The sequence below is a fragment of the Trichosurus vulpecula genome, chromosome 1 (assembly GCF_011100635.1).
Source record: "Trichosurus vulpecula isolate mTriVul1 chromosome 1, mTriVul1.pri, whole genome shotgun sequence".
In the NCBI taxonomy this organism is placed as follows: Eukaryota; Metazoa; Chordata; class Mammalia; order Diprotodontia; family Phalangeridae; genus Trichosurus; species Trichosurus vulpecula.
The window spans coordinates 510711989-510737614 of record NC_050573.1 but is presented as its reverse complement, the minus strand read 5'-3'; the positions used below and the strand labels follow the sequence as shown (position 1 = coordinate 510737614).

Here is a 25626-nt window from a genome sequence, read left to right as displayed (position 1 = left end):
ATTAATTTGCTAATTGAATTGCTAAGGTTCTCTAAATTAACTATATCACATGGAAAAAAGTGAGGATTTTATTTCTTCTTGGCCTAGGGCTTATTCCTTCAAATTCTTTTTCTTATCTTGTTGTTATAGCTATCATTTCTAGAAATAGGGTAATAATAGGTATCTTTGCTTTACCCCTGATTTTAGTGGAAAGACTTTTAGGACTTTTTCAATGCAGATAAATACAAGTTATTGATTTTAGATAAATACTATTTTCCACATAAAGGAATGGTCCTGGGGCAGCCAGGTGGCACAGAGAGTTGAGCACTGGCCCTGGAGTCAGAAGTACCTGAGTTCAAATCCGGCCTCAGACACTTGACACATTTACTAGCTGCGTGACCTTGGGCAATTCACTTAACCCCAACTGCCCTGCCTTTCCCCCTGCAAAAAAAAAAAAAAAAGGAATGGTTCACCTATTCCTAGACTTTTCAGTATTTTTAATGTAAATGAAGTATTTTATTTTGTAAAAATCTCTTTTAGAATCAGTTGACACAACCATGCAACTTTTGTTTTTGTTGTTAATGTGGTGTATTGTAGCTATAGCTTTCCTAATACTGAACTAAGTCTACATTCCTGGTATAAATACAATTTAGCAAGAGTCAAGAATGGGCCCAATTAAAGGGAAAAGGGGATGGGAAGTAGTGGGGTGACATCAGGGAGGGCTGATTGGGGAAAGGGGCAACCAGAATTTATGCTATTTTGGAGTGGGAGGGAGGGTAGAAATGGGGAGAAAATTTGTAATTCAAACTCTTGAGAAAATCAATGCTGAAAACTAAAATATTAAATAAGTTAAATAAATTTTAAAAAAAGAATGGGCTCAATTACAGTGGCATCTCAGAGTCAACTTGGATCTTTGAGGGATGCAGACCTTCAAATCTCGTGTCTTGAGAAAAAGGAAGAGAGGCAACAATGACTAATGGAAGAGTATAGTGCTAGGCCTCGGGAAGGCAAAGGACTATTGGTAAGAAGCATATTTTCAAGTGCTATCTGTGGCATCTGATGAATGGCTTCTGACTAGACAGTGGACACAGATGGCAGAGGTGGCCTATCCAGACTCTTGAAGAACTCTAACCACTGATCTACTAATAGAAGATTTAGCATTTGGGTCTCTTTTCTACTTTTCATTCCTTCTACAGGCTGCCTACTGTTTGCTGTGTTATAATGATTCCTTTGATAGGTATCCTGGTATAGTGAGTAGAAAGTTGGCAGAAGGTAGAAACAGAATAGCACAGTATACTGAGGGCCTCACTGAATTACTGAAGACCTGGGTTCAAGTCCTGCCTCACATACATATTGGCTACATGACTGGGCAAATCATCTAACCTCTTAGTGCTCTAGATAGCTCTCTAAGACTGTAAACTGAATAGCAGGTCCATACTTGCATTGGTATATATTTATATATGTATGTGACTAAATGAATGACTATGCATTTATTAAATGCTTACATGATTTATATACTTATAAACTTCAGAAAATGGAATGAATTAATTTGAAATGTTGTACAAAATGCTTAACACATTTTATAATAATTAATTCTTAAAATTTTAAGATGAAGAAAAAGTAGCAACTGAGAAAAATATATTGTGGTTAGTTTTTTTTACACAAAATTATGGCATTCTGGAAAATACTGACTACTTTTCATCAGAAATTTTTTCATCATCACAAACTATTTTTAAAAACTACATACAACATAATACTCAGGAACAATAAGTCACTAGAGTAAAATACTAGACTGTAATCATTTATTGCCATTCATTAAATCAATTTGTGAAAAAACTAGAAATGACTATATTTTCAATTATTTTTCTGGGAGAGCAATGTTTTGACAAAACAGTTGGGAACATGCCCTATTTTGCTACACAGATACCAAGTGTTTCAAATACTATGTACAATTAACAAATTTCCATTAAAAAAAAGTATTCCATCTAACAAACATACTTCATTTGGTTAGTAAAAAGTTATATTGCTGATAATTACCTGCAAAAAGATCTTCTCTGTCATCATCTAGTATGATTTCTGCAGGCTTAGGACCATTGGAGTTTGTACTCAGATCTTCTGCAGGAAGACTAGCTGGTTCTGGAGATGATGGACTTGACTGGTTAAAAAAACAGAAAATGCATACAGGATTATTATATTACCTCTCAGTACCTGTGTTTTCTATATGAATGTTATATTCCTTTTTCTAAATAGATTTTTATCTTTTGTTTTTACATTGCCCATTGCCATTGTTTTACTTCCATTATTAAGGTCTCCAAGAACAGGGCCTTAGAACAAAGAATCTTTTTGAGGAAAAAAAAAAAGTTATATTTTTGATAAGAATAAGGAAATACATTCAGCTATTCTTATTTCCTACTTCTAACAAGGTAACAGTGAACAAAAGGAATATATATGTTACGTATATGTATATATATTTATATTATTCTAGCAGATTATGCTTTAGGCAGAATACTGTAAGCATTTTCTTTTCAAAACAGTAAGTCAATAAGAGCAGCAATATGTTCAACTTTAGATTGCTTAAGTACCTTAAGGATCAGTAATTTCAATGGTATGAGCGCTACCTTCACCGACACAGATTAAAACCCACTTAAAATTTTGTAGATAGTACTTTAATGTTACTGTGGCTGAAAAATTAAGAATCCTGCAGGAAACTTAGTAATAAGCTTTCCTAAGCTTAGTAAAACCTGTCTTCAGATGAGAATTGTTGTATACAGTCGTGTTCTGCTCTTCATGCTCCGATTTGGGGTTTTCTTGGCAAAGATACTGGAGTGGTTTGCCATTACCTTCTCCAACTCCTTTTTATAGATGAAGAAACTGAGGCAAACAGGGTTAAATAACTTGTCCAGGTTCGCACAGCTACTAAGTATTTGAGGTTAAATTTGAATTCATTAAGATGAGTCTTTCTGACCCCAGGCCCAGTACTGTATCCACTGAGCCAACTAGCTGCCCACCAGAACTACATTAGGGGAACAAACGGAAGCTGTTGAGACTAATGGTTTTTTGGACTGGATGACATATAACTAAATGTGAATGAGACTGATAAGATTAGAAAACTTTTTGAAACAAGATGACTTTTGATGGGGGAGGGGAGGGATTTGGTGTTGGGTGGATTTTGTAAACTTGAAATTTACTTCAATGGGCTTAGTTTATTTCAAGCTGACAGTACTTGAAACTTTTGCATAGTCTCTAATTACCTGTGATCATTTAGAAAATGATAAAAGGGTAGTTAAATGATTTTGTATCATGTTCCTCCTTCCCCCAAAATAAGCCTTAAAGTGGGTCATTATGTACCAAGAGATATATAATATATTGCTATACCTCCACATGGTGCCTTTCCTAGCAGGGCTTATTCTCCACTGGAACAGCCTTCAAGTACTCAGGGCTAGCTCACACCTTGATGAGGCATCAAACTAATGTATTAGTGAATCTCAAATTAATATCCTTTTAGGATACTGATCTAGGAAAAAAATAATTAAAACTAAATATAATGCTTTATGATAGATTTCCCCAGAAATTTCAAAATAAAATTCCACTGAGCCCTCTGTATTTTCATACATATTGGGGGTGGGGGGGTGGGGGAGGTGGTGATAATTGTGTGCTAACATTTCAGAAACCTACAGATCTTGACAATGTTTCAAAAGAAGTCTATAAAGGAGTTTAAAGGTTATTTACTTCTAAAAGTTCAGTACTAGTTAAATTTTAATAAGATGGAAACTCTAACACTTAGTTTCAAATTACCTTAGTTGAGAAAAGTAACACTGTATCTCACAAGCACAAAATTCAACTTAGGTTGAATTTTCTGAGGGCCTACAAATTTCGAAACACAAGGTACTACGGCAACTAGAAAGTCAACCAAACACCAACATGAAGTAACATCTTGTGAGGGGGATACAAGTTTAGGGAGCTTAATGTATAGCTGAAGAGACCATTTAATCCAATCTCATTATTTTAAGGTGGGAAGACTGAGATCTGGGAAACTTGCCCATACCACACATAGTAAGCGGTAGAACTGGAATCTGAACTCAAATTCCTCGTCTCTAAATCCTGTAATTTTTCCCTAGACTCTCAGTAGTCTTAGATTATAGTCCTAGCTTTTATATTAACTAGCCATGTAACCTATCTAAATGTTAGTTTTCTCATTTTGGAAAAGAAAAGGATTGAGAAAGAGAGGAGGGGAAGAGAAAGTGTAGAAATGTGATAAATATGAAATTGTATTGGTATAATCAATTTACCTGGAAGACAAGGCAAATTACAGTATAAGATTCTGAATATTTTCAAGTCTGTAGGCATTACTCTAAAAAATGCATTGAAGCTGTTAATAAATATTTTTGAGATTTGCTTCCTTCAGGTGTTATGGGTTAATGTTATCAGAAATACATGTTACCAAATTAAATATGTACAATTTATCTCATTTATATACTTGGGATTTTAGTCATCCACTTTCCTAGAAACTAAGACATACTTTTACTGCCAGATAACATGAAGTACCAACAAATAACCTTGTTTTTCATCATTCATTTTTGAAGACCAATGACAACGCAATGTTGGAGTCAGGGTATAGTATTTTCAGCTGTGGCTGATCAGGCCAACATGAGTTTGGAAGGCCCACCACAGAACAGGCACAAGTGGTTCATTAGGCCATTTAGAGTGGAAGTGGCACTGGATTTGCATAGCTCACATTTCCTTTGTGTTTCTATGATTATGCTTTGCTCAGAGCCCAGCACCTTCTTTGATGAGGGCACACCATGCTGGACGGTCCTGTGCCAGTGCTTCCTATGTCTCACAGTCAGTACCAAAGTTCTTCAGAGATATCTTGAGAGTGTCTTTCTATCACTGCTGCTGACCACCATATGAGTGCTTACCTTTGTGAGTTCTATGTAAAATAGTCTTTTGGGTAAGCATGTCTTTGGCATTCAAACTATGTGACCAGCCCATTGGAGTTGGCCTCTCTGTAATAGAGTCTGGTACCTTATCTTGCTAGGTAATCTTCAGGATCTTCCTGAGACAATTCAAGTAGAAGTAGTTCAGTTTTCTGGCATGGCTCTGATAGACTATTCAGGTTTCACAGGCATACCACAGTGTAGTTAGAATGACAGTTTGGTATGCAGGCTGATATCTCTTCTCTCCCATACTTTCTTTTGGAGTCTCCCCAATGCTAAGTTAGCTCTGGTCATACATGCATCGACCTCATTATCTATGTGGATAGTCCTGGAGACTATGGTGTCAAGGTAAGTGAACTCATCCACAGTATTCAAAATTTCTCCATTTGTGGAGATGATGGAGAAGCTGTTTTCCTGGTGCTGATTATAAGACCAAAAATAGCACAGATGGCAGGGAATCAATGAATATACTATGGTATCTTAGTCTCAGAGGCTGCACAATAACCTTAATTCTTATTGGAAGGAAGAAATGAAGGGAGGGAGGAAAGGAAGAGGAAACAAGCATTTATTGAGCACCTATTATGTGCCAGGCATTGTACAAAGTGCTTTACAAGTATCTCCTTTGATCTTCACAACAATCCTCAGAGACGCGTGCTATCATTGTCCCCATTTTACAACTGAGGAAACTAAGGCAGACATAGGAGTGATTTGCCCAGGGTAATGTAGTTAGTGAGACTGGATTTGAACTCAGGTCTTCTTGACTCCAGGTCTAGCACTCTACCCCTGTGCCTACTACCTAGGAGTCTAGTCTTAATACTGGTAACTAGCTATATGCCTGAAATTTACTCATATATAAAGGGACTGAACTAGAATACTACCAATCTATAGGAGAGTTCCTAGTGCCATTCTATCTTTCTTTCACCAGGTTTTAAAATCCTTATGTCAAACCCTGGTTAAGATTTCCAAATAAATCATAAATCAACCCATAAAGAATAATGAAAGATGCACACACACATGCATTCACAAGAGAAAGATTTATTCAGAAGGGTTTCAACTGAGAATTTTATAAAAACTGCTGAAAATTACTATGATGGAGTGATTTATGCAACAAAAAAACTTATAGCAAAAAAAATCATGATTATTTGGGATCATAGCACAGTATTAGAAATATAAAGGACCTCAGAAATTATCTAATTAGATCCCCTCACTTTTACACCTGAGGTAATTGAGGACTAGGGAGGTGAAATGACTTTGTGAAAGTCTTATAGCAAGCAGAAGAGCCAGAATTCAGACCCAGGTCTTGTGTCCCAAAATGTAGTGCTCTTTCTACTATGCTTTTGCAAATAAGGTCCAATGCTCACCATCTTTTGGTAGGAAAGCACTCTAAATCTCTTTTCTCTCTAATCCTAACAATAATACGAGTTCAAATCATATCTAATTTGTGATTTTCCCAATGGTATAGTGGAATCTGGAGTAAGAATCAAATGTTGGGTTCCTGTACTGACCTGCTAATCATTAGCCATGTTATCCTGGGCAAGTCACAATTTTTCAGGGTCTCCATTTTTTCATCTATAAAATTGAGAATTACTTTAAAAAAGGTATCAATAAAAATACTATTTAAAATATTTTCATTACCTACTTCATACGGTTATTGTGAGCATCAAATGATATCAGTCAATTAATAAACATTATTAAGTGTCTACTATGTGCCACCCTCTGTGGATAGTGTTAAAAAAATAGTTCCTGCCCTTAAGGAATTTAAAATCTAATATAGGAAGATAACATACAAACAGAAACTCAAAAGAGAAGAGAGAAGGAGGAAGGGACTGAAAGAAAGGGATGGAAGGTGCATGATGAAGTCCGAAAGCAGTGTAGGTTGTGGGAAATAGGTAAAAGACTATGCTAAATCCCTTTCTGTAAAGGAAGCACTGGAGCCCATGGTCCTGTCCTCCAGTCAAAGGGTCCAGAGGAGCAAAGAGTCCTAATGAGTTGTGAGTAACAGCCAAATTCAATCTTGTAGAATAATGAGATTTCCTAATGATGAGTTTCCTGGGAAAGGAAGGTATGACAGAGAGGACCAGAGAGGTCCAAAAGTAGTGAGGTTGTTGAATGCACACTGGATACTATAAAGCACTCTTACTCTGCATTTGGTCATTGAGACAGTTGTGAATCCACCAAAATATATATTATCTCATAACTTTCCTCCTTTTCCAAAAGAAAAGAATGAAACTTCATCAAGTCTATGTAAACTCTATTATCTTCCCCCTAATTTACCAATCTAGTAAAACTGCTGGAAAAGGAGATAAGATTAATCTGGGATTACTTATTCTTGATGAAACTATGCTGACACTGTATGATCAGTGTCCTCTTCATTCACTAACCATCCCTTTAAACAACACGTTCTAGAATTTTTTCAGATTTAATAAACACTGATTAAAAGGACCGACTACTATGGGCCATAAACTGTGATAGGTGCTGGAATTGAAATCAAGTTGATTGCCTTTGTATACACATTCCATTCTCTTCTTTTTTTCTGAAAATGAGGACATTTGCTCTTCAGGCCTGGGGTCAGAAAGACTTGAGTTCAAATGTGAACTCACCTACTAATTAGCTGTGTGACCCTGAGCAAGTCACTTAAACCTCTGTTTGCCTTAATCCATAGGAGAAGGAATCAGTATCTTTGCCAAGGTCACCAAGAGTTGGACATGACTGAGTCAACAACAGTACAGCAATACTTTCCCCATTTTTTCAAATATTTGTGTTGCTAACTCAAGAATCACACCTGCCAGTTCTTTCAGTATCCTATGACTTTGTTCATTTCAATTTGTACACATCATGGGAAGCTATGTACTTAATGAACCATATTATTCACTTAATTGAAAAACGTCAAGCATAAGACTAGTCTCCATTTGCCTAGTCTCCTCTAGTTTGTTAGTGACATCCTTCTACTATTGGATATTTCAAATGATATCCCAAAGAAATCTTTAACTTTAACATGTCCAAAATTGAACTCATCTTTTCCCAAAAACCCATGCCTCTTCCAAACATCTCTTCCAAACTTGCTATCCTGGTTACCATCATCCTTCTGGTCACCCAGTTTTACAACCTCAATATCATCCCTGACTTCTCACCAATCAGCTGTCAAATCTTGTTATTTTTATCTCCACAGTGTCTTTTGTATATATCCCCTCCTTTATACTCATACAGGAATGACCTTAGGTCAGGCCATCATCTACAACAGCCTTCTATTTGGTATCCCTGCCTCTACCTCTTGCCACTCCAGTACATCCTCCACAGATGCTACAAGGACTTTCCTAAATTATAGGTCTAAATATATCACCCCTTAATAAACTCTAGTGGCTCCCAACTGCCTCAGAAATCAAACTCTTACTTGACATTCAAAGCTCTTGACAACCTGGGCTCTCTCTAAATTTCCAGTCTTCTTACACTTTATTCCCTCCCACATACTCAGCAATTTAGCCATACTGGCCTACTTACAAACAAGACACATCAACTCCTGTCTTTGTGCCTTTGTTACTGGCTGTCTTCAACGTTTAGAATACCTCTGCTTCTTCAGGACTTAGCTTAAGTGACACCTTCTTCATGAAGCCTTTCCTGGTTTTTCCAGCTGTTGTTGTTTCCTCCACAAATGACCTTTTATTGATTTTCTATATATTCCTCACATATTTATTTGTGTACACATTGTCTCCCCAATTAGAAGGTAAGTTCCTTGTTTCACTTTTGTTTTTGTATCCCCAGCACCTAGAAAGCCCCAGCTAGCACAAGTAAATATTTACAAATGTTTATTGATTATATGGCCAAATGAGATGTTTTCAATCCTTTTGAGGCACATGAATCTTTTATCTTTTTTCCTGATGTCTTACAAAGATCAGAATGACAAAGAAACTATATTTGCAAAGTTTTAGCTCCACCACAAAGAGTTTCTTCAGACATTCATGAATATGTATAGGTCTTGGCTCTATTTCATTATGAAACTCTATGACTGCTATGTGTTTTATGTTGACCATAGTACCAATTACAGATTGCCAGGTTTTCTAACTGCCTCACAAAGCATCCCTTTCTACTTTTGGTATCTCTGTTAGGAAGTTTTTGCTTGCGCCTCAAGCCTGAGTTTGCCTCTTTGCAACTCCTACTCTAAATTACTTATAATTCTTCCCTCTGGGCCAAGGAAGATAACTCTATTCTTTCTTCTATTTGACAGCTCCTTTAAATAGTTGAAGACAGATGTCTTATTCCCTCTCCCCAAGTCTTCTCTTTTTCAGACTAAAGATCCTAACAATTACAGTAAAATTTCCAATTACCCAGAATTCAAACACAAACATGATAAATCAGTACCATTTTTTAAAAGTACAAGAAATATGCTTCACAATTCACAGATTTGAATATTGTTGTGTACATTGCAACCAATGCTGCAGACAATTTTCTCCATTCCCCTTTTTGGGCTGCCATTTTAGTTTGTCTAATTAATTAGATCAATGGAGACAGTCCCTATTATACCTTCATCTCGCCTGTGAAAATTTCTATCAATGAGGACATTTACTCTTCTATGATCTGTTTTGTTGGGAAAAAACAGTAAAAAAATAAAAATTACTTGTCAGAGACAAAATAAGTGCAAGGCAAAGGAAATATATGGGGATGAAGGCTTTCCCTCTACCTTACCTTCTCTGCCATGGCTGAATATTGTTGGGTTTTATTATACTACGTACTCATTTCCAGTGCTATTTTCTATCACTTCCCATCACAAATTATTTCCAATCAAATGAGACCTTTAGCTGTTCCCCAAATTCAATGCTCCATCTTCTGCTCTGGGGCACACAAATGCAGTGCTGCCCATGGCACCACTTCTTCATGAAGCCTTCCCTGATAGTCTCAAGTTGTTAATGCACCTTCCTTCCTCAAAATGCCTTGTTAATTATACTACTCTATGCACGTTATGCCTACTCTCTGGGGATTGCTTTCAGGAGGTGACCAATGGATTCTTTCAATTTCTACTCTGCCCTCTAAGATACAGGTGCAGTTTTCCTTTATAATTTCTTGAAATATGATGTATAGGTTCATTTTGATCCTGGCTTTCAGGAATTTCAACAATTCTTAAGTTATCTCTCCTTGATCTATTTTCCGGGCTAATTGTTTTTCCTATGAGATGTTTCACATTTTCTTCTACTTTTTTAAAGAGTTATTTTCTCCAGTGAAATTTTGTACCTCTTTTAACATTTGGCCAATTTTGATTTTATAGCAGTTATTTTCTTCAGTACTTTTTGTGCATCTTTTCATAATTTTCTTGTATAGCTCTCATTTCTTTTCCCAAACTTTCCTTTCCTCCTCTTATTTGGTTTCATATATGTATGCGTGTATGTTTGTCGTTGCCATTGTCCCCCTAAATCTCTTTCTTTGCCTCTTCTAGGAATTTTTGTTGAGCTTGTGGCCAGTTTGCTTCATCACAACCACATTCACTCCTCTCTGCCCTAGAAGTAGGTAAAGAATGAAAGAGCTGCTGAACAGCACCTGATTCTGTACCCTGTGCTAGCACAGGTGGGTCCCGGGTAATCTCTTTCTGGTCAGGTATTCAGTCTCCTTACTATTCCTGGGTGCCAGGCACCACTGCTGGTGCCCCTTCCTCCACGCCTACATCCAGAAAGTGGCTGTGCTCTCAGCCAGCCTGAACTCTTGTGTCTGCAGACCTCTTTTTCTATCTTCCTAAGCTGGAAAAATGACTCAATGGACTTTCTCTTGGCTTTTCTTCTTAAAATTTGTTTAGGTATGGTTTTTTAAAGTTATACCCAGAAACTGTGAGCCTGTAGGGTTAAGTATATGGAAAAACTTGTGCAGTTCTAGTTAGGTTAAAAAAAAGACGAACTTAAATATTTTCAATCATTAAGATATGTAAAAATAACAATATAAACATACATGGTAGTGTCAAATAAGCAAAGAATAAGAAATGCCATGGTGGTTAAATGTTAGGAAAATATCTCCATGGTCAACACTTTCTGCTTTGAAAAATTTAATTAAAATTCTAATTACCAAAGTTTTACTCCAATCTGTTTCATTAAAAAAATCCTAAATAAAATGGACTCTCCATAACTTCTTTCACATAGTCCAAATCCCAATCACCTCTCATTTGTAGGATTCGAAGAGGGAAGGGACCTCAAAGATCATTCTAACTCATTCATTTTCACTGGCTATTCCCAAGCCTGGAATACTCTCCCTCCTCACCTCTATCTCCTGGCATCCCAGCTAAAAGCTCATCATCTATGAAAAGTCCTTCCTGTTCTTTCTTAGTGCTAATACTTCCCTCTATTAATTAGCTCCTATGTATCATGTGAATATTTTTTTGTTCATAATTGTTTGGATACTGTCATGCATGACTCTTTGAGAACAAGGACTATCCTTTGCCTTTGAGCTCTTCTATGAGCTCTTCAAGAGCAGGGACTATCTTTTGCCTTTTTTGTAGCCCTAGCCCTTAGCACAGCACTGGGTATATAATAGGCACTTAATAAATCCTTAATGAGTGACCAAGGCTGAGAAAGTTTAAGTGACAAATACAAGGTCATATAGGGCTCAGCTGTTTCTATTTAAAGTTAATAAAAAGCAGACCAAATGTTCATTGACTTTACATCAGTATCATCCATTAAAACAAAATGGTAATGTAAACTGTGCATCATTTTGAAATTTTTATGCTCCTTGGAGTCTATGCCATTTCTCCATCTGTACCACATATGTAGTCCAAAAGGAGGTGAAATAGGAAGAAAGGAAATTCAATTCAAGGTAAGAAAGAAGTAGCATTGAGAGGCTTACTTTAACTCAGTTCTTATCTTAGACCTTTTGTTGTATAAAAAACAGTTGACCTGTGATTTACTGATAAGAGGCACTAATCATGCAAACATACAGGTAATTGATTACTATATTCCTACTATGTACCTATTATGTTTCATAGTCAGAAAAGCAGTCAGTCAATAAATATTTATTAAGTACCTATTATATATCAGGCACTGTACTAAGAAGTGCTGGGGACACAAAGGCAAAGGAAAGCCTATTCCCAAAGGAGCTCACGGTGTCCCAAGGAAAACCATAACTATGTGTAGGTAACTATTTACAAACAAGCTAAATACATGATAAATTGAAAATAATCAACAGAGGGAAGGCATTAGAATTATAAGAGTTAGGGAAAGGCTTTCTGTAGAAAGTGGTATTTTAGCTGTAACTTGAAGGAAGCCAGGGAAGCCAAGAAGCAGCGCACTCCAGACTTGGGAGACAGACAGTGAAAATGGCCAGTCAGGTGATGGAATGTATTGTTTGAGAAACAGCAAAGGTGTTACTGTCACTGGATTGCACAGTATACGGGAGGAAGTAAGGTGGAAGAAGACTGTAAAGGTGGTGGTGGGGACATGAAGGTTATAAAGGGCTTCAAATGCCAAACAGAAGATTTTATATTTGATTCTGGAAGTGATAGGGAGCTAATGAAATTTACTGAGTAGGGAGGATTGACATGGCCAGATCTGTACTTTAGGAAGATCACTTTGACAGCTGAATGGAGGATGGAATAGAGTGGGGAAAGACTTGTGGAAAATGGATCAACCAAGGGGCTACTGAAACAGTCCAAATGTGAAGTGGCGAGGGTCTGTACTAAGGTGGTAGCAGTTTAAGATTAAAGAAGGGGACACACAGGAGAGATAAGGAAGATAAAATTGACAAGTCTTGCAATGGTTCAGATACACAGAAGGTGGGATAGGAATGTTGCAATCCAATTGCCTAGGTTGCAAGGGTGAGTGATTGGGAGGATGATGGTACCCCCAATATAATAGAAAGCTAGGGAAAGGGAGAGGTTTGAGGGTAGAGATAATGACTTTCGTTTTAGACATGTTATATTTAAGAAATGTATGGAACATTCAGTTCAATATGTCCAATAAGCAGTTGGACAAGTGAGATTGGAAGTCAGGAGAGGGATTAGGGAAGGATAAGTACATTTAAGAATCACTAGCATAGAGATGATATGAATTACTGTCATAGTGGGGAAATCAGAATAAAAGTTATTTCTAACCAAAGTACCTTCAAGTCTTAGCTCAATTGCTAGAGTCCATTACGGAATTTCGGATACTCTCTTAGTGTCTTGATATGTAGGATGAAACATTTGGGTCTTCACCCACTACTTCAATACTTCAGTTGAAATAAGAATTTGATACCATCAGTTATTCACTATAAACTACCAAATAAAGTACATATTTCTTAGTCTGTCACTCAAAGCCTTCCCACAATTAAAGCACTAAAGTTATAATGGGAAAGCTAAATATTTATTAAAATTTTTTTTGTTTTAATCAGTTAAGATCTGCCCTCTCATCTTCCTCCTGCCCCACTCCTTGGCCAACAATTGAGAACACAAGAAAAACAAAACCCATTACACATATGTAGAGTCAGTCAAAATAAATTCCACATTGGCCATGTCCCCCCAAATTTGCTAATTCTGCATCTTGAGTCCCTTTACTTTTCAATAAAGGTGGTATCAGGGGTGGAACCAAGATGGTGGCTGGAAAACAGGGACTCACTTAAACTCTCCCCCAAATCCCTCTGAACACCTGTAAAAAATGACTCTAAACAAATTCTAGAGCTACAGAACCCATGAAATAACAGAGGGAAACAAGTCTCCAGCCCAAGAAGGCCTGCATGGTCACTGGGAAGCTTCTGTCATACCATACTGGGAGTGGAGTAGAGCGCAGCCCCTCATGGGCTGTGCCAGGACAGACCAGGCCAGGAGTAGATGGGGCAGAGCAGGCCTCAGGGCCCTGAATCACTTAGCTATGGCAGTTACTAGACTTCTCAACCCACAAATGCCAGACAACTTAGCAGGTAGGTGGGAAAACTACTGGTGAGAGAAATGCATGGTCTGGCCCCAGCCCCAGGGGCTCCTGCAGCTGCTTCCAGAGCTCCAGCAGCAGCTGCTTCTGAAGGCCCTGGCCTACATGGTGGGAGGAATCAAGCAGTGGATCAGAGCGGGAGTGCAGAGGCAGAGTTCTCTTGCTTTTCCCTGCTTGGATCTGGGTTGCGGTCCTGGTTGGTGGTTCTTGGGGGAGGAGGAGCGCTGCTGTGGCAGAGCTTGCAGTGACTGTGGAGTAGAACTAGCTCTGAAAACAGCACTGCAAAACCCCTCAAACTTGGGACAAAGCACTCTTCACTCTGAAAGCACTCATACCCCGACAAACAGCTCAAAAGTCAAGTAATTAGCTGGGAAGATGAGCAAGCAGAATAAAAGGACTCAGACTACAGAATCTTTTTTTGGTGACAAAGAAAATCAAAACATACAGCCAGAAGTCAACAAAGTCAAAGATCCTACATCAAAAGCCTCCCAGAAAAATATGAATTGGTCTCAGGCCATGGAAGAGCTCAAAAAGGATTTGGAAAATCAAGTAAGAGAAGTAGAAGAAAAACTGGGAAGAGAAATGAGAGGGATGCAAGAAAATCATGAAAAACAAGTCAACGACTTGCTACAGGAGACCCAAAAAAATACTGAAGAAAATAACACCTTAAAAAATAGATTAACCCAAATGGCAAAGAGCTCCAAAAAGCCAATGAAGAGAATGCCTTACAAGGCAGAATTAGCCAAATGGAAAAGGAGGTCCAAAAGACCACTGAAGAAAATACCATCTTAAATATTAGAATGGAGCAAGTGGAAGCTAGTGACTTTATGAGAAATCAAGAAATTATAAAACAGAATCAATGAAGGGGGTAGCTTGTTTCATCATCAGTCCCCTGGAATTCTACTCAATCATTACACTGATAAGAGTTCAGTACAAAGAAAATTTCATCACATTTATATACCACGTTTATATATAACTAACTCATCTACTTGCCAATTTATGAGAATTCCATTCTTTACCACCTCAAAAAGAAGCTACCGATATTTTTATACATCCTTAGAAGTGATTTTGTCTAGGATTAATCTCTCCCTTAGCCTACCCTTCCCCTAAATCTCCCTCCCCTCTTCTTCCCTTTCCCTATTTCCTTGTTGAGTGAAATGTATTTCTATGTCCAAATGTGTTTCTCTGTGTATATTCTTCCTCCTTCTGACCAATTCTGATGAGTGTCAATCATTCCCCTAACACCACATCTTGTTTGTATAGCTGTCTACTTATGCACTTTGATTATGTGAGATAATTTTCCCTAACCTTCCTTTTCCTTTCCCCCCACCTAGTACATTCCTCTTCCCTTCTCTTTCCATTTTTTTTCTTAATGTAATCAAGATATAACCACTCCCAGGCCTTGCTTAATTAGACTCCCTCTATGAGCCCTGATGATGAAAGGGTTTAGAGGGGACATATGCATCATCTCCCTGTATTTTAATATAGAGCATTAATCCTTATTTAGCCTTTGTCATTGTTTATTTATTGCTTATCTTTTTTATGATTCTTTTCACTCCTGTGCTTGAACTTCAAAGTTTTTTATACAGTGCTCATCTTTTCACATTAGGAATGTCTATAAGTCCTCTACTTCATTAAAAATCCCTCCCCCTCCCCCACAGTATTATACTCAGTTTTTCTGGGTAAATTATTCTTGGTTATAGGCCCATATTTTTCACCACCTTCTGGAATATTGTATTCCAAGTTCTCTGCCCCTCAACACTAGTGGCTGTGATTTTTTACTGTGGTTCCTTGGTACTTTAATTCTTTCTGGCTGCTTGCAGCATTTTATCTTTGACCTAGAAAGTCTGGATTTTGGCTATCGTGTTCCTCACAGTTTTCATTTTGGGGTATCTTTTTGGAAAGAAATGATGGTGTCCATTCTCTTTCCACTTTGCCCTCTAACTGTAAGAGATCTTGTCAGTTTTCTTTTATGATTTTTTTCATATATGCTGTCTAGGCTCTAGGCTCTTTTTTTTTGTTCATGTTACTCAGATAGCCTAGTGATTCTTCAATATTTTCTCCTTGATGTGTTTTTGCTATGAGATACCTTACATTTTCTTCTATTTTTCCCCCCAGCACTTTGACTTTATCCTAATATTTATTGTTCCTTCCTAAAGTCATTAGTTTCTATTTTGTCCATTCTAATTTTCAGGACTCCTGGGGTCTGAGTCATATTACTGCTGCTCTTGGCTTCTGAACTTTCCTCTTTCTCGATACATAGTCCAGAGCCTCCCTATTTGGGAATGCCACTCCACAGTACAGGTCCCCTTCTTAATACACCCTGGATCTGTGAACCAAAATTGGGTAGCAGGCAACAAAGCTGCTGGTTTGCACTTGTCTCTAATGCGGTGACCCAGTAGAGTGTGGTAGTACCTCAGTACAGGTCTGTGTCCTCCTCTTGCCCTGGTGCAAGGTTCTTCTTGGATGTTAGAATGCTCTACGTGCAACATTCTCCTGATCCTCAATGTCTGCAAACCTTCCATTCTGTCTGAGCTGGACAAATGACTCACTGTTATGTTTTCTGGATTCATTCAAATCAGGATTCATTCTGGTACATTTTCCAGATCTGTTTGGAGGAGTTTATGGAGGGGAGCTAACCATACTGCTTCCTACTACTATGCCATCTTGGCTCTACCCCTTAAATATTTCAATCTACACAAGAGAGAGGGAGTCTCATCTTTTCACCACAATATATCCCTAATAAACTCAATATGAAGTTGACCCTTGCAAAGCAAACTATATTATTTCCATATCTCTACCTACTGAAATTTCTCCTGTCAAGGTCCAGCTCAAATGCTTTATCTACCATGAATGTTTTCTTGATTAGACAAAAGAGAAGTGATATTTCCTTCCTCCTTAAGTCTTTTACGGTACTATTTTAATCAATCTCTTTGCTTACAGTCCCTCTGCCTTTTAGTCCATCTTCCACAACGATAGTCAAAGTAATCTTCCTAATGTACAGGTTTGATCATCACATCACTCCCTTGCTAAAAACCCTCTTTCTTCCTCCATAAACTATCAAATAAAATATAACTTCTTGGCCTAATAATTCAAAGCTCTCTACAATCTAACACTAACCTACATTTCTAGGGGTATTTCACTGTATTCCCTTTTATGAGGTTTACAATCTGGACAAATCGAATTTCATCACTGTTTCTTTATCCCTGCTCTCTTGCCTATCTCCTTCTATAAGTATCCCTCCATACCACTGACATCTCCATCAAATGAAATTCTTCACGTTTTTCAAGCTCGGATGTCCTTCATGAAGTTTTCTCTGATTTACCCATCAATGTTATCCATTCCTCCTCATATCTTCTGCCACTTGGATTCATTCATTTAAACTTTATTATTTATGTAATAAACACTATGCTAAATGCTAAGGAAGATAAAAAAAATTAGATTAGATGATATCTTTGTACTCATTTAATTTAAAGTCTACTAAAAGAACTAAATAATTTTAGAGAGAACAAGGTGAAGATAGTTATTGACTAGAACGACCAGGTGGTATGAGTTTAACTTTTCCTCTGCATTTAAACTGTAACTTGTATTACAAATTATTTGCATACATCTAAGCCCCTTATTGGATTATAAGGTTCCCAGGTAAGTGACCATGAGTTTTCATTTTGTATGTTCACCAACAACACTACCTAATATGTAAGAGAGAGCCTTATGAAATGTTTATTGAATTTATGATTCTTCCCATCCAACAGAAAAGCATTTCAAAAAGGGGTAAGCCAAATCTTTTCTTATTTTCTTCTACCTTCTAACTCTCTCTTTTAAATTTACTTTTAATTTTTAGTTTACAACACTCAGTTCCACAAGTTTTTGAGTTCCAAATTTTCTCCCCCTCCCTCTCCTCTTCCCCACCCCAAGATAGCAGGCAATCTGATATAAGTTCTACATATACCTTCACACTAAACTTATTTACACAATAGTTAAGTTGTAAAGAAGAATTATAACCAATGGAATGAATCATGAGAAAGAAGAAACAAAACCAAAAAAGAAGGGGGAAAAAAAGAGAGCAAATAGTTTGTCTCAGTCTGCATTTAGACTCCGTAATTCTTTCTTTGGATGTGGATAGTTTTTTCCATCATGAGTCCTTTGGAGTTGTCTTTGAACCTCATATTGCTGAGAAGAGTCAAATCTATCAAAGTTAGTCATCACAGATATGGTGTGTCTGTAATCGTGCATAATGTTCTCCTAGTTCTGCTCCCATCACTTAGCATCAGATCACATAAGCCTTTCCAGGTAATTATGAAGTCCGTCTGCTCCTCATTTCTTATAGCATAACAGTATTCCATTACATCCATATATAACTTGTATAGCCATTGCCCAACTGATGGGCATCCCCTTGATTTCCAATTCTTTGCCACCACAAAAAGGTATGCTATAAATATTTTTGTACATAACGGGTCCCTTTCTCACTTGTGTGATCTCTCTGGGATACAGCCCTAGAAGTGGTATTGCTGATCAAAGGATATGCACATTTTTATAGCCCTTTGGGCATAGTTCCAAATTGCTCTCTAGAATGGCTGGATCAGGTCACAACTTCACCAACAATGTAACATTTTTTCCCACATCTTCTCCAGCATTTACCATTTTCCTGTTTTTGTCATGTTAGTCAATCTGACAGGAGAGATGTGGTACCTAAGAGTTGTTTTGATTTGCATTTCTCTAATTAATAGTGATTTAGAACATTTTTTCATATGACTATAAATATCTTCAATTTCTTCCTCTGAAAACTGCCAGTTCATATCCTTTGACCATTTCTCAGTTGGGGAATGACTTGTATCCCTATAAATTTGACTCAGTTCCTGTATATTTTAGAGACGAGGGCTTTATCAGAGCCACTGGTTGTAAAAATTCTTTCCCAATTTTCTGCTTCCCTCCTAATCTTTGTTGCATTGGCTTTGTTTGTACAAAAGCTTTTCAATTTAACATAATCAAAATTATCCATTTTGCATTTTGTAATGCTATCTCTTGTTTGGTCATAAATTCTTCCCTTCCCCATAAATCTGACAGGCAAACTATTCCTTACTCTCTCACACTGCTTATAGTATCAGCCTTTATATCTAAATTGTGAACCCATTTTGACTTTATTTTGGTATACAGTATAAGATATAGGTCTATGCTCAGTTTCTGCCATACTATTTTCTAGTTTTCCCAGCAGTTTTTGTGAAATCGTGTATTCTTAGTCCAGAAGCTGGATTCTTTGGGTTTATCAAAGAGTAGATTGCTATAATCATTGACTACTGCATCTTATGTACCTAACCTATTCCACTGATCCACCACTCTATTTCTTAGCCAGTACTAAGTAGTTTTGATGACTGCTGCTTTATAATACAGGTTAATATCTGGTATGGCTCTTCTAACTCTCTTAAAAATTATACAGCTGCTTAAGTATCAGAGCAAATAAAGGCCACCTGGAAGTGGCAAATGCTATTAAGTAATTATCATCTTCTATTGCCAGGGAGCCTAATCCACACTTTGTTGACATATTAAAGAAGTTCTTCGAAAAGTTATAAAACAATTATCAGGTCATTATGTGGACATTTTAAAAGGTGAGTCAAAACATCTTTCATGGAATTTTTAAGTTAGGCATCAGAGAATCTTGATCACTAAGTACAGTTCTCTTCCAGCTTAGAGGAATGAATGAATAAAGAAGCAGCAGTTTCAACAAGTGGAAGCATTATAAAAAGTAGAATAGTATTTATTAAGCACCCTACTCATAGAATGTTGTATTATTGTCTGTTTGAAAGTCAAAGATGATTTCTGACTTCTTCAGCCTTCTTGAGGGCAAGAGCTGTTTTATTTTTGTCTTTGTATCCTCACCACTTAGCACAGTGTACGGTACACAGTAGGTCTTCAATAAATGTTTGTAAAATTGAATTTAACTTCTGCTTATTTGGAAAATTGTTACATTATTGACTATATTCTTATTCCAACCATCTTCATAAGTGCTAAGGAGATGAGAAGTAAAGAAGTGAGGCATTTACTAAGAGAGCTTCTTGAAATCATAGAAGTATAGAATGCATATAGAGTAAGAACAATTCCAAATTAAATACTCCCAATTTACCAGCATCTGACACATTGTTTTGAGTCCCTTCACCATCCCTGAATGCCCTTGTCGGGTTTGCAACAATGTTCCTCAAAATATAGTGCCTAGAACTGAAGAGTCTACATGTGGTAATACAGCACACAGTGGGATGCTTATGACTTATTCTGCATACTTCTATTAATGGAACCTTAGGTTACATTAGCTTTTGGGGGCAATCTCACTAAACTTCTAACCCAGTATGTCTGAAGTTACCCAAAATGCCTAAGTCCAAATCTCCCTCATCCTGTAGCTCTGAATGAGTTTTTTTTTTTAGTTCAAAATGCATACCTATTAAATTTCATCTTCTTATATTCAGCCTATTATTCTAGTCTGTCAACAGCATTTGGATCTTGATATCCCATTTGTTAACTATGCTCCCAAGCTTTGTAGTCATCTACAAATTTGAAGAGAATAATGCCTTTGAGATCTTTACCGAAGACATTCTTTGGGTAGATTTATTTCATGTTTTTCTACTCTGTCCTCAAAGATACTACGAGAGTCTCTGCTAAAAATTTCAGTGAAATTTAGATAACACTACCTGTTTATAGCATTACAAAAATATAAACAAGGTTTAGTTAAGTATCAGTTATTCTCAGTGAACTCCTACTGGTTTCTAGTTATCACTGGCTAAGTGCTAAGAAATTAACTAATTAAACAATTTTAAAATTTGGCTAAGGATCTATATCAAGGTCACAGGTTTATAGTTTGCAGAATCCACTTCTTTTTCCACTTTACAAATTGGGAGCTAGCTCTACAAAATAACTCAAAGGGTCCTCAAATACAATTCAGTAATCCTATCTGTAAATTCTTTCAATAACCTGAAATTCAGCTGGGCCACAAGACCTAGAGTTCTTAAAAATAGCAAGTGCCCTTTTACTACCTATACTGGCCTTCAAATTCAATCTTTATTTTTTCCATTAAATTGATCAATACACTTTGTTTTGATCAAACACTTCCCAAAAAACACCTGCTTAGCCCCACTCCCCTACTGCATGCCCCTGCCCCTCCCAGTCAAAGTACATTCTCCAAAAGTTAGTTTACTGCTAGAAGAAAGGAGAGATGTGTCTTTTAACCTTGATAGTTTGATAACATCACCATTACCATGGCACATAACCAGTTAATTCCCTCTCGAGCACATTTACTTTATCCTTTCTGGCACTGATATCTTAATAGAAAAGACAGAAACAAAATAATTTTTCAATAATTCTGCTCTCCACATGTTTGCTGTTAACAGGGATTGTCATCCTTTGGGCCACAGCTTTCTCAAGGGTCCATAGAATTATTGTAATGGGTCCATAAATATATTCTTCCACCACATATGTAAAAATACTGGGAATTACTATACTATATAATTTTCTGTAACCATCAGGCTTATAACAGCTTTTCTCCTTTATCCCTAGTCTAGACTTTTTTTTTTTTTTTTTAAGTCCATTATATCACCTATAACACTTTTCACAAGGCTCAGTTTGTTCTGGGCTTTAGTTTTCTTGATGCTATTTTTACACATCTGTGGCTATCCTTCTTGGTTACATACCTCTCCTTTCATCTTTGTACATATTCTTTTAAAATCAGAGCTCAGAGAGCTTATTATAGAGCCGCATCAATTTTTTTTTTCAGATGGCATTTCCATGTGATTGTGGAGAAGCTATAGTAGGTGACTTTGTGCACAAAAAGCCAAGAGGGCAATTAGAAAAGGCTGCCAAGAAGAAAAGTCAGCTGCCCTTCACAGGCAAACAAACTAGAAGTCTCCTACCATGACCAAAGACACTTATAGCCTGCAAAGCTCCAGATTCTGAGACAGCAGAAACAGAAATTCCACCAAGAAAGCCCCAGGATGGAAACTCACCACCAGAATCATTGGAAGTCAACAGGAGCAGCAGCAATCAACCAGATGCAGCACTGTTCACACCTAAGGCCAAAGGTGTCTGAAGTCCCTAGCACTTAGTTGATTCTTCAAATACTCGTATCCCAACTCCAGGCATTTTTCACTGGCTATCTTGCCTGGAATTCTCTTCCTCATCATCTCTATGTCCCAGCTTGCTTCAAGTCCCAGTTAAAATCTCATCTTCTGCAAGTTTTTCTCAATTACGTCCAATTTGTCCTGCACAGGATCTTGTCTGCAAATAGTTGTTTGAAGGTTGTCTCCCCCATTAGACACATGACCAACTTTAGAGCAGAGGCTGCCCTCCCTCCCTCCCTTCCTCTATTTGTATCCCTAGCACTTAGTACAGCACCTGGCACATAGTAGGCATTTAATAAATGTTTGTTGACTTGACAGAAGATTCAGTGCTTAGAACCTCAAAGATTCAGAAAAGGCAAACTATGGGAATAGAAGTCAAGAGAGAAACCCAAGTGATCCAGATCAAAACCAAACAGGATTGACCATGCCACCCAAAAGTGAAGCAGGAGGTGGATGGAACCTGGACAAAGTCCCAAAAGAGAAATTAAGCTGAGAGAGATAAGTAAACAGAAGAAGATACAGACTACTATACAGAATTATAATAGACTCTGACATACCCAGAAATATGACTTAGAAGAATAACTCCATAACAACCTCAAGAAAAAAGAGGGCTACTGAAATATTTTTTAAATTGCACAGAGGAAGCTTTGGGGGAGTGGAAGTGGTGGGAGCAGAAAAGCACAAATTTGTTGTTGCTTTTTTTAATAGGCTGAATCTAATATGTAAATTTAAAAGGCAAGCATTAAATAATGGAGATTCATGGTTTCACAGGCAATACTCTTGTGTTCTACTTTGTATATGGAAATGCTTTTTTGGGGGATATTTGTTTAGTTCATAATTTTAAAAAGGAAGCAAGGAAGGTCTCTAGTATACTGGGGATCCCCTGTGTGGAGATCTTAATGGGAGGACACAGACAAGAGTCACACATGATAGGCAGTCATAGATAATTTGCAATATGAATCTTTGGAGGGAACTTTCAAATTGATGAAACCACAGAGTCATTTGATTTAAAAATGGTGAATATGAGGAATTCAGAGAAAAATGAAAAGATCTGTATGATCTGAGGCAGAGTGAAAGAGGAGAACCAAGAGATTATATAGTTATAACAATTAGACTAAAAGACTAGTAAGTAAACCAAGGGCAGCTAGGTGACCCAATGGATAGAGTGATGGGCCTAGAGTCAGGAAGACCTGAATTCAAATCCAGCCTCAGACACTAGTTGTGTGACTCTAGGCAAGTCACCTAACACTGTTTGCCTCAATTTCCTCATCTGTAATAAACTGGAGAAGAAAATGACAAGGCACTCTAGTACTTTTGCCAAGAAAACTCCAAATGAGGTCATAAAGAGTTAGACAAGACTGAAATGACTGAACAACAAAAGTAAACCTAACTTCGAGTAACTGAAAAACCAGTGATGGTCCTGGAAAATAAACCAATAATTAAAAAATAGCTTCCAACTCAGAGCAGATAGGAAGGGGACTACTAGGTCAGAATGCTGTACATACTGTCAGATATGGTCACTGTATCAGGTGTTCTGGCTCCGATCACTTTACTCTGTATGACATTCATATACCCCAATTTATCCAGGCATTCTCAGATAAGCACCCCCTTGGTTTCTAATTCTTTGATTTTCATCCTTTTTTCTACCTTTATTTTCTCTTTTGGGATCAGCCAAGTTTGTTTTGGTTATGACTATTCCCTTTCCAGTATTGGCTTCCCTCTTAACCACTTCCCTTCACCTTATCCATTCTTATTTTTTGGTTGTGTTTGATTTATTTCTTCACTAAGCTCTTGGTGTGTAAATTTGTATCTGTGTTCAACCATTTGTCTCACTTGCATGATTTTTGTTTAATACAAATTAAACAGAAGCTACTGTTAATCCATTTTAGTTAATAAAGAGGAAGTGTATTCAACAACAAAAAAAATGAACACAATTAAAAAACAACCCAATAACTAGCATTTAAATGTATTTATATAAAAATATCATTTATATGTATAATGGGGGTAATTATAGCACCTAATTCCCTGGGTGGTTGTTCATAATGTCAAGCATGTAGCAGGGACAACATATTGCTAGCTTATTGTTATTATTATGTTTTTGCTGCTGTTGTTTTATCCAATCAGCTGCCAAATCTAGCTGTCTCTATCTCCACAACATTTCTCCCATCCATTTAATCACAAAACCACTCCCTTAGTTCAGGCCATAATCACCTTTAGCTTGCAACAGCCTCCTAATTGGCTTCCCTTGGCCTCATGTTGGTACCCCTGCCCATTCACTCTCCATAGGGCTGCAAAATGGATTTTCCTAAAGTACAAACTACATCATATCACTTCTCTATTCAATAAACTCCCAAAGATCCCTATTATCTTTGGGATCAAACATAAGTTCCTTTCCCTTGTTTTTAAAGCTACCTTTTCCAACCTCATTGCACATTACTCTCCTTCTAGATCTCAATGGGGTGTGAACCTGCAGCCTTGAGGCTACACGTGGCCCTCCAGGTCTTCAAGTATAGCTCTTTGACTGAATCCAAACTTCACAGAAAAAATCCCATTAATAAAAAGATTTATTCTGTAAAATTTGGACTCAGTCAAAAGGCCAAACCCAAGGACCTAAAAGGCCACAAATGGCTGCAGGTTCCCCACTCCTGGACTTTAGCCAAATAAGCCTTCTTACTGTTCTTCCCACAAGATTCCATTTCATATCTCCATAGCTTTCCACTGGATTTCCCCACATCTAAAATGAACTCTCACCTCACCTCTGCCTCTTAGAATCCCCTATTTACTTAAAAATTATATTCTAGAGCCACCTTCTACATGGAATCACTCTTAGTTCCTCTCCCCAACTGCTGGCGTCCTATGCACACCAAATTTACCTAGTATTTACTTTGTATACATTTATGTACATGCTGTCTCCTCCAAGAGAATGTAAGCTCCTGAAAGGCAGGGACTTTCATCTTGATATCCCCAGCAATACAGTGCCTGGCACATAGAAGGCACTTAAGTAAATGCATGCAAATTTTGTTGAAAAGATAGAAGCAACATTATTTACAAGTTTCACATCTGAATGGCCAGAGTACACATAACAAACTTCTACATGCTTTCTTGAAAAAGAACAATATATTTTAAAATATATTATGCTCAAATACACAAATCTATGTAAACACTAGTTTTTGTTGTTCAGTTGCGTCCAACTCTTTGTGACCCTGCGGATCACACTGTCCATGGGGTTTCTTGGCAAGGATACTGGAGTGGTTTGCCATTTCCTTCTCCAGTGGATGAAGGCAGAGATAGGTTAAGTGATTTGCCCAGGGTCACTAGGCTAGTAAATGTCTGTGGTCATATTTGAATTCTGGTCTTTCTGACTCTCCCTGCCCAGCACTCTATCCACTAAGTTTTGGAGCTGCCTCAAGTGTAAACACCAGTTTACACGGCTTCTTTTACTCAGCTACAACAAAACCTTGCTAACCAAAATATTTAGTGAATAGGCTGTCTTGAGGCCCAGTATCTTCTGTTTAAATTGGATAAATCAGAAAACTCTTTCTTTCTAAAAATTGTATGTAACTTTTATATCTTAGAAAGTAATCAGGGTGAACATATCAATTTTTCCTTTAAAATTCAGGATCTTGCAGTGCCATCAATTCTCACCATATGATGATATAGTAGATGCAGAAGATGGTAAGACTGAATGTGTACCAACTTCAGAACATTCCCTAGAAAGTGTTTTTTTGGACCAAATTTCTG

The 25626-nt window shown here is 37.3% G+C and overlaps 1 protein-coding gene across 1 annotated transcript in view; it reads right to left on the bottom strand.

Moving 5' to 3' along the window:
- SNX2 (sorting nexin 2) overlaps nt 1-25626 on the bottom strand; it is a 76151-nt gene that overhangs the window by 48906 nt on the left and 1619 nt on the right. The window contains exon 2 of the mRNA XM_036740829.1: nt 2017-2134. Coding sequence (XP_036596724.1) covers nt 2017-2134 — 118 coding nt within the window. The remainder of the gene's footprint in view (nt 1-2016; nt 2135-25626) is intronic.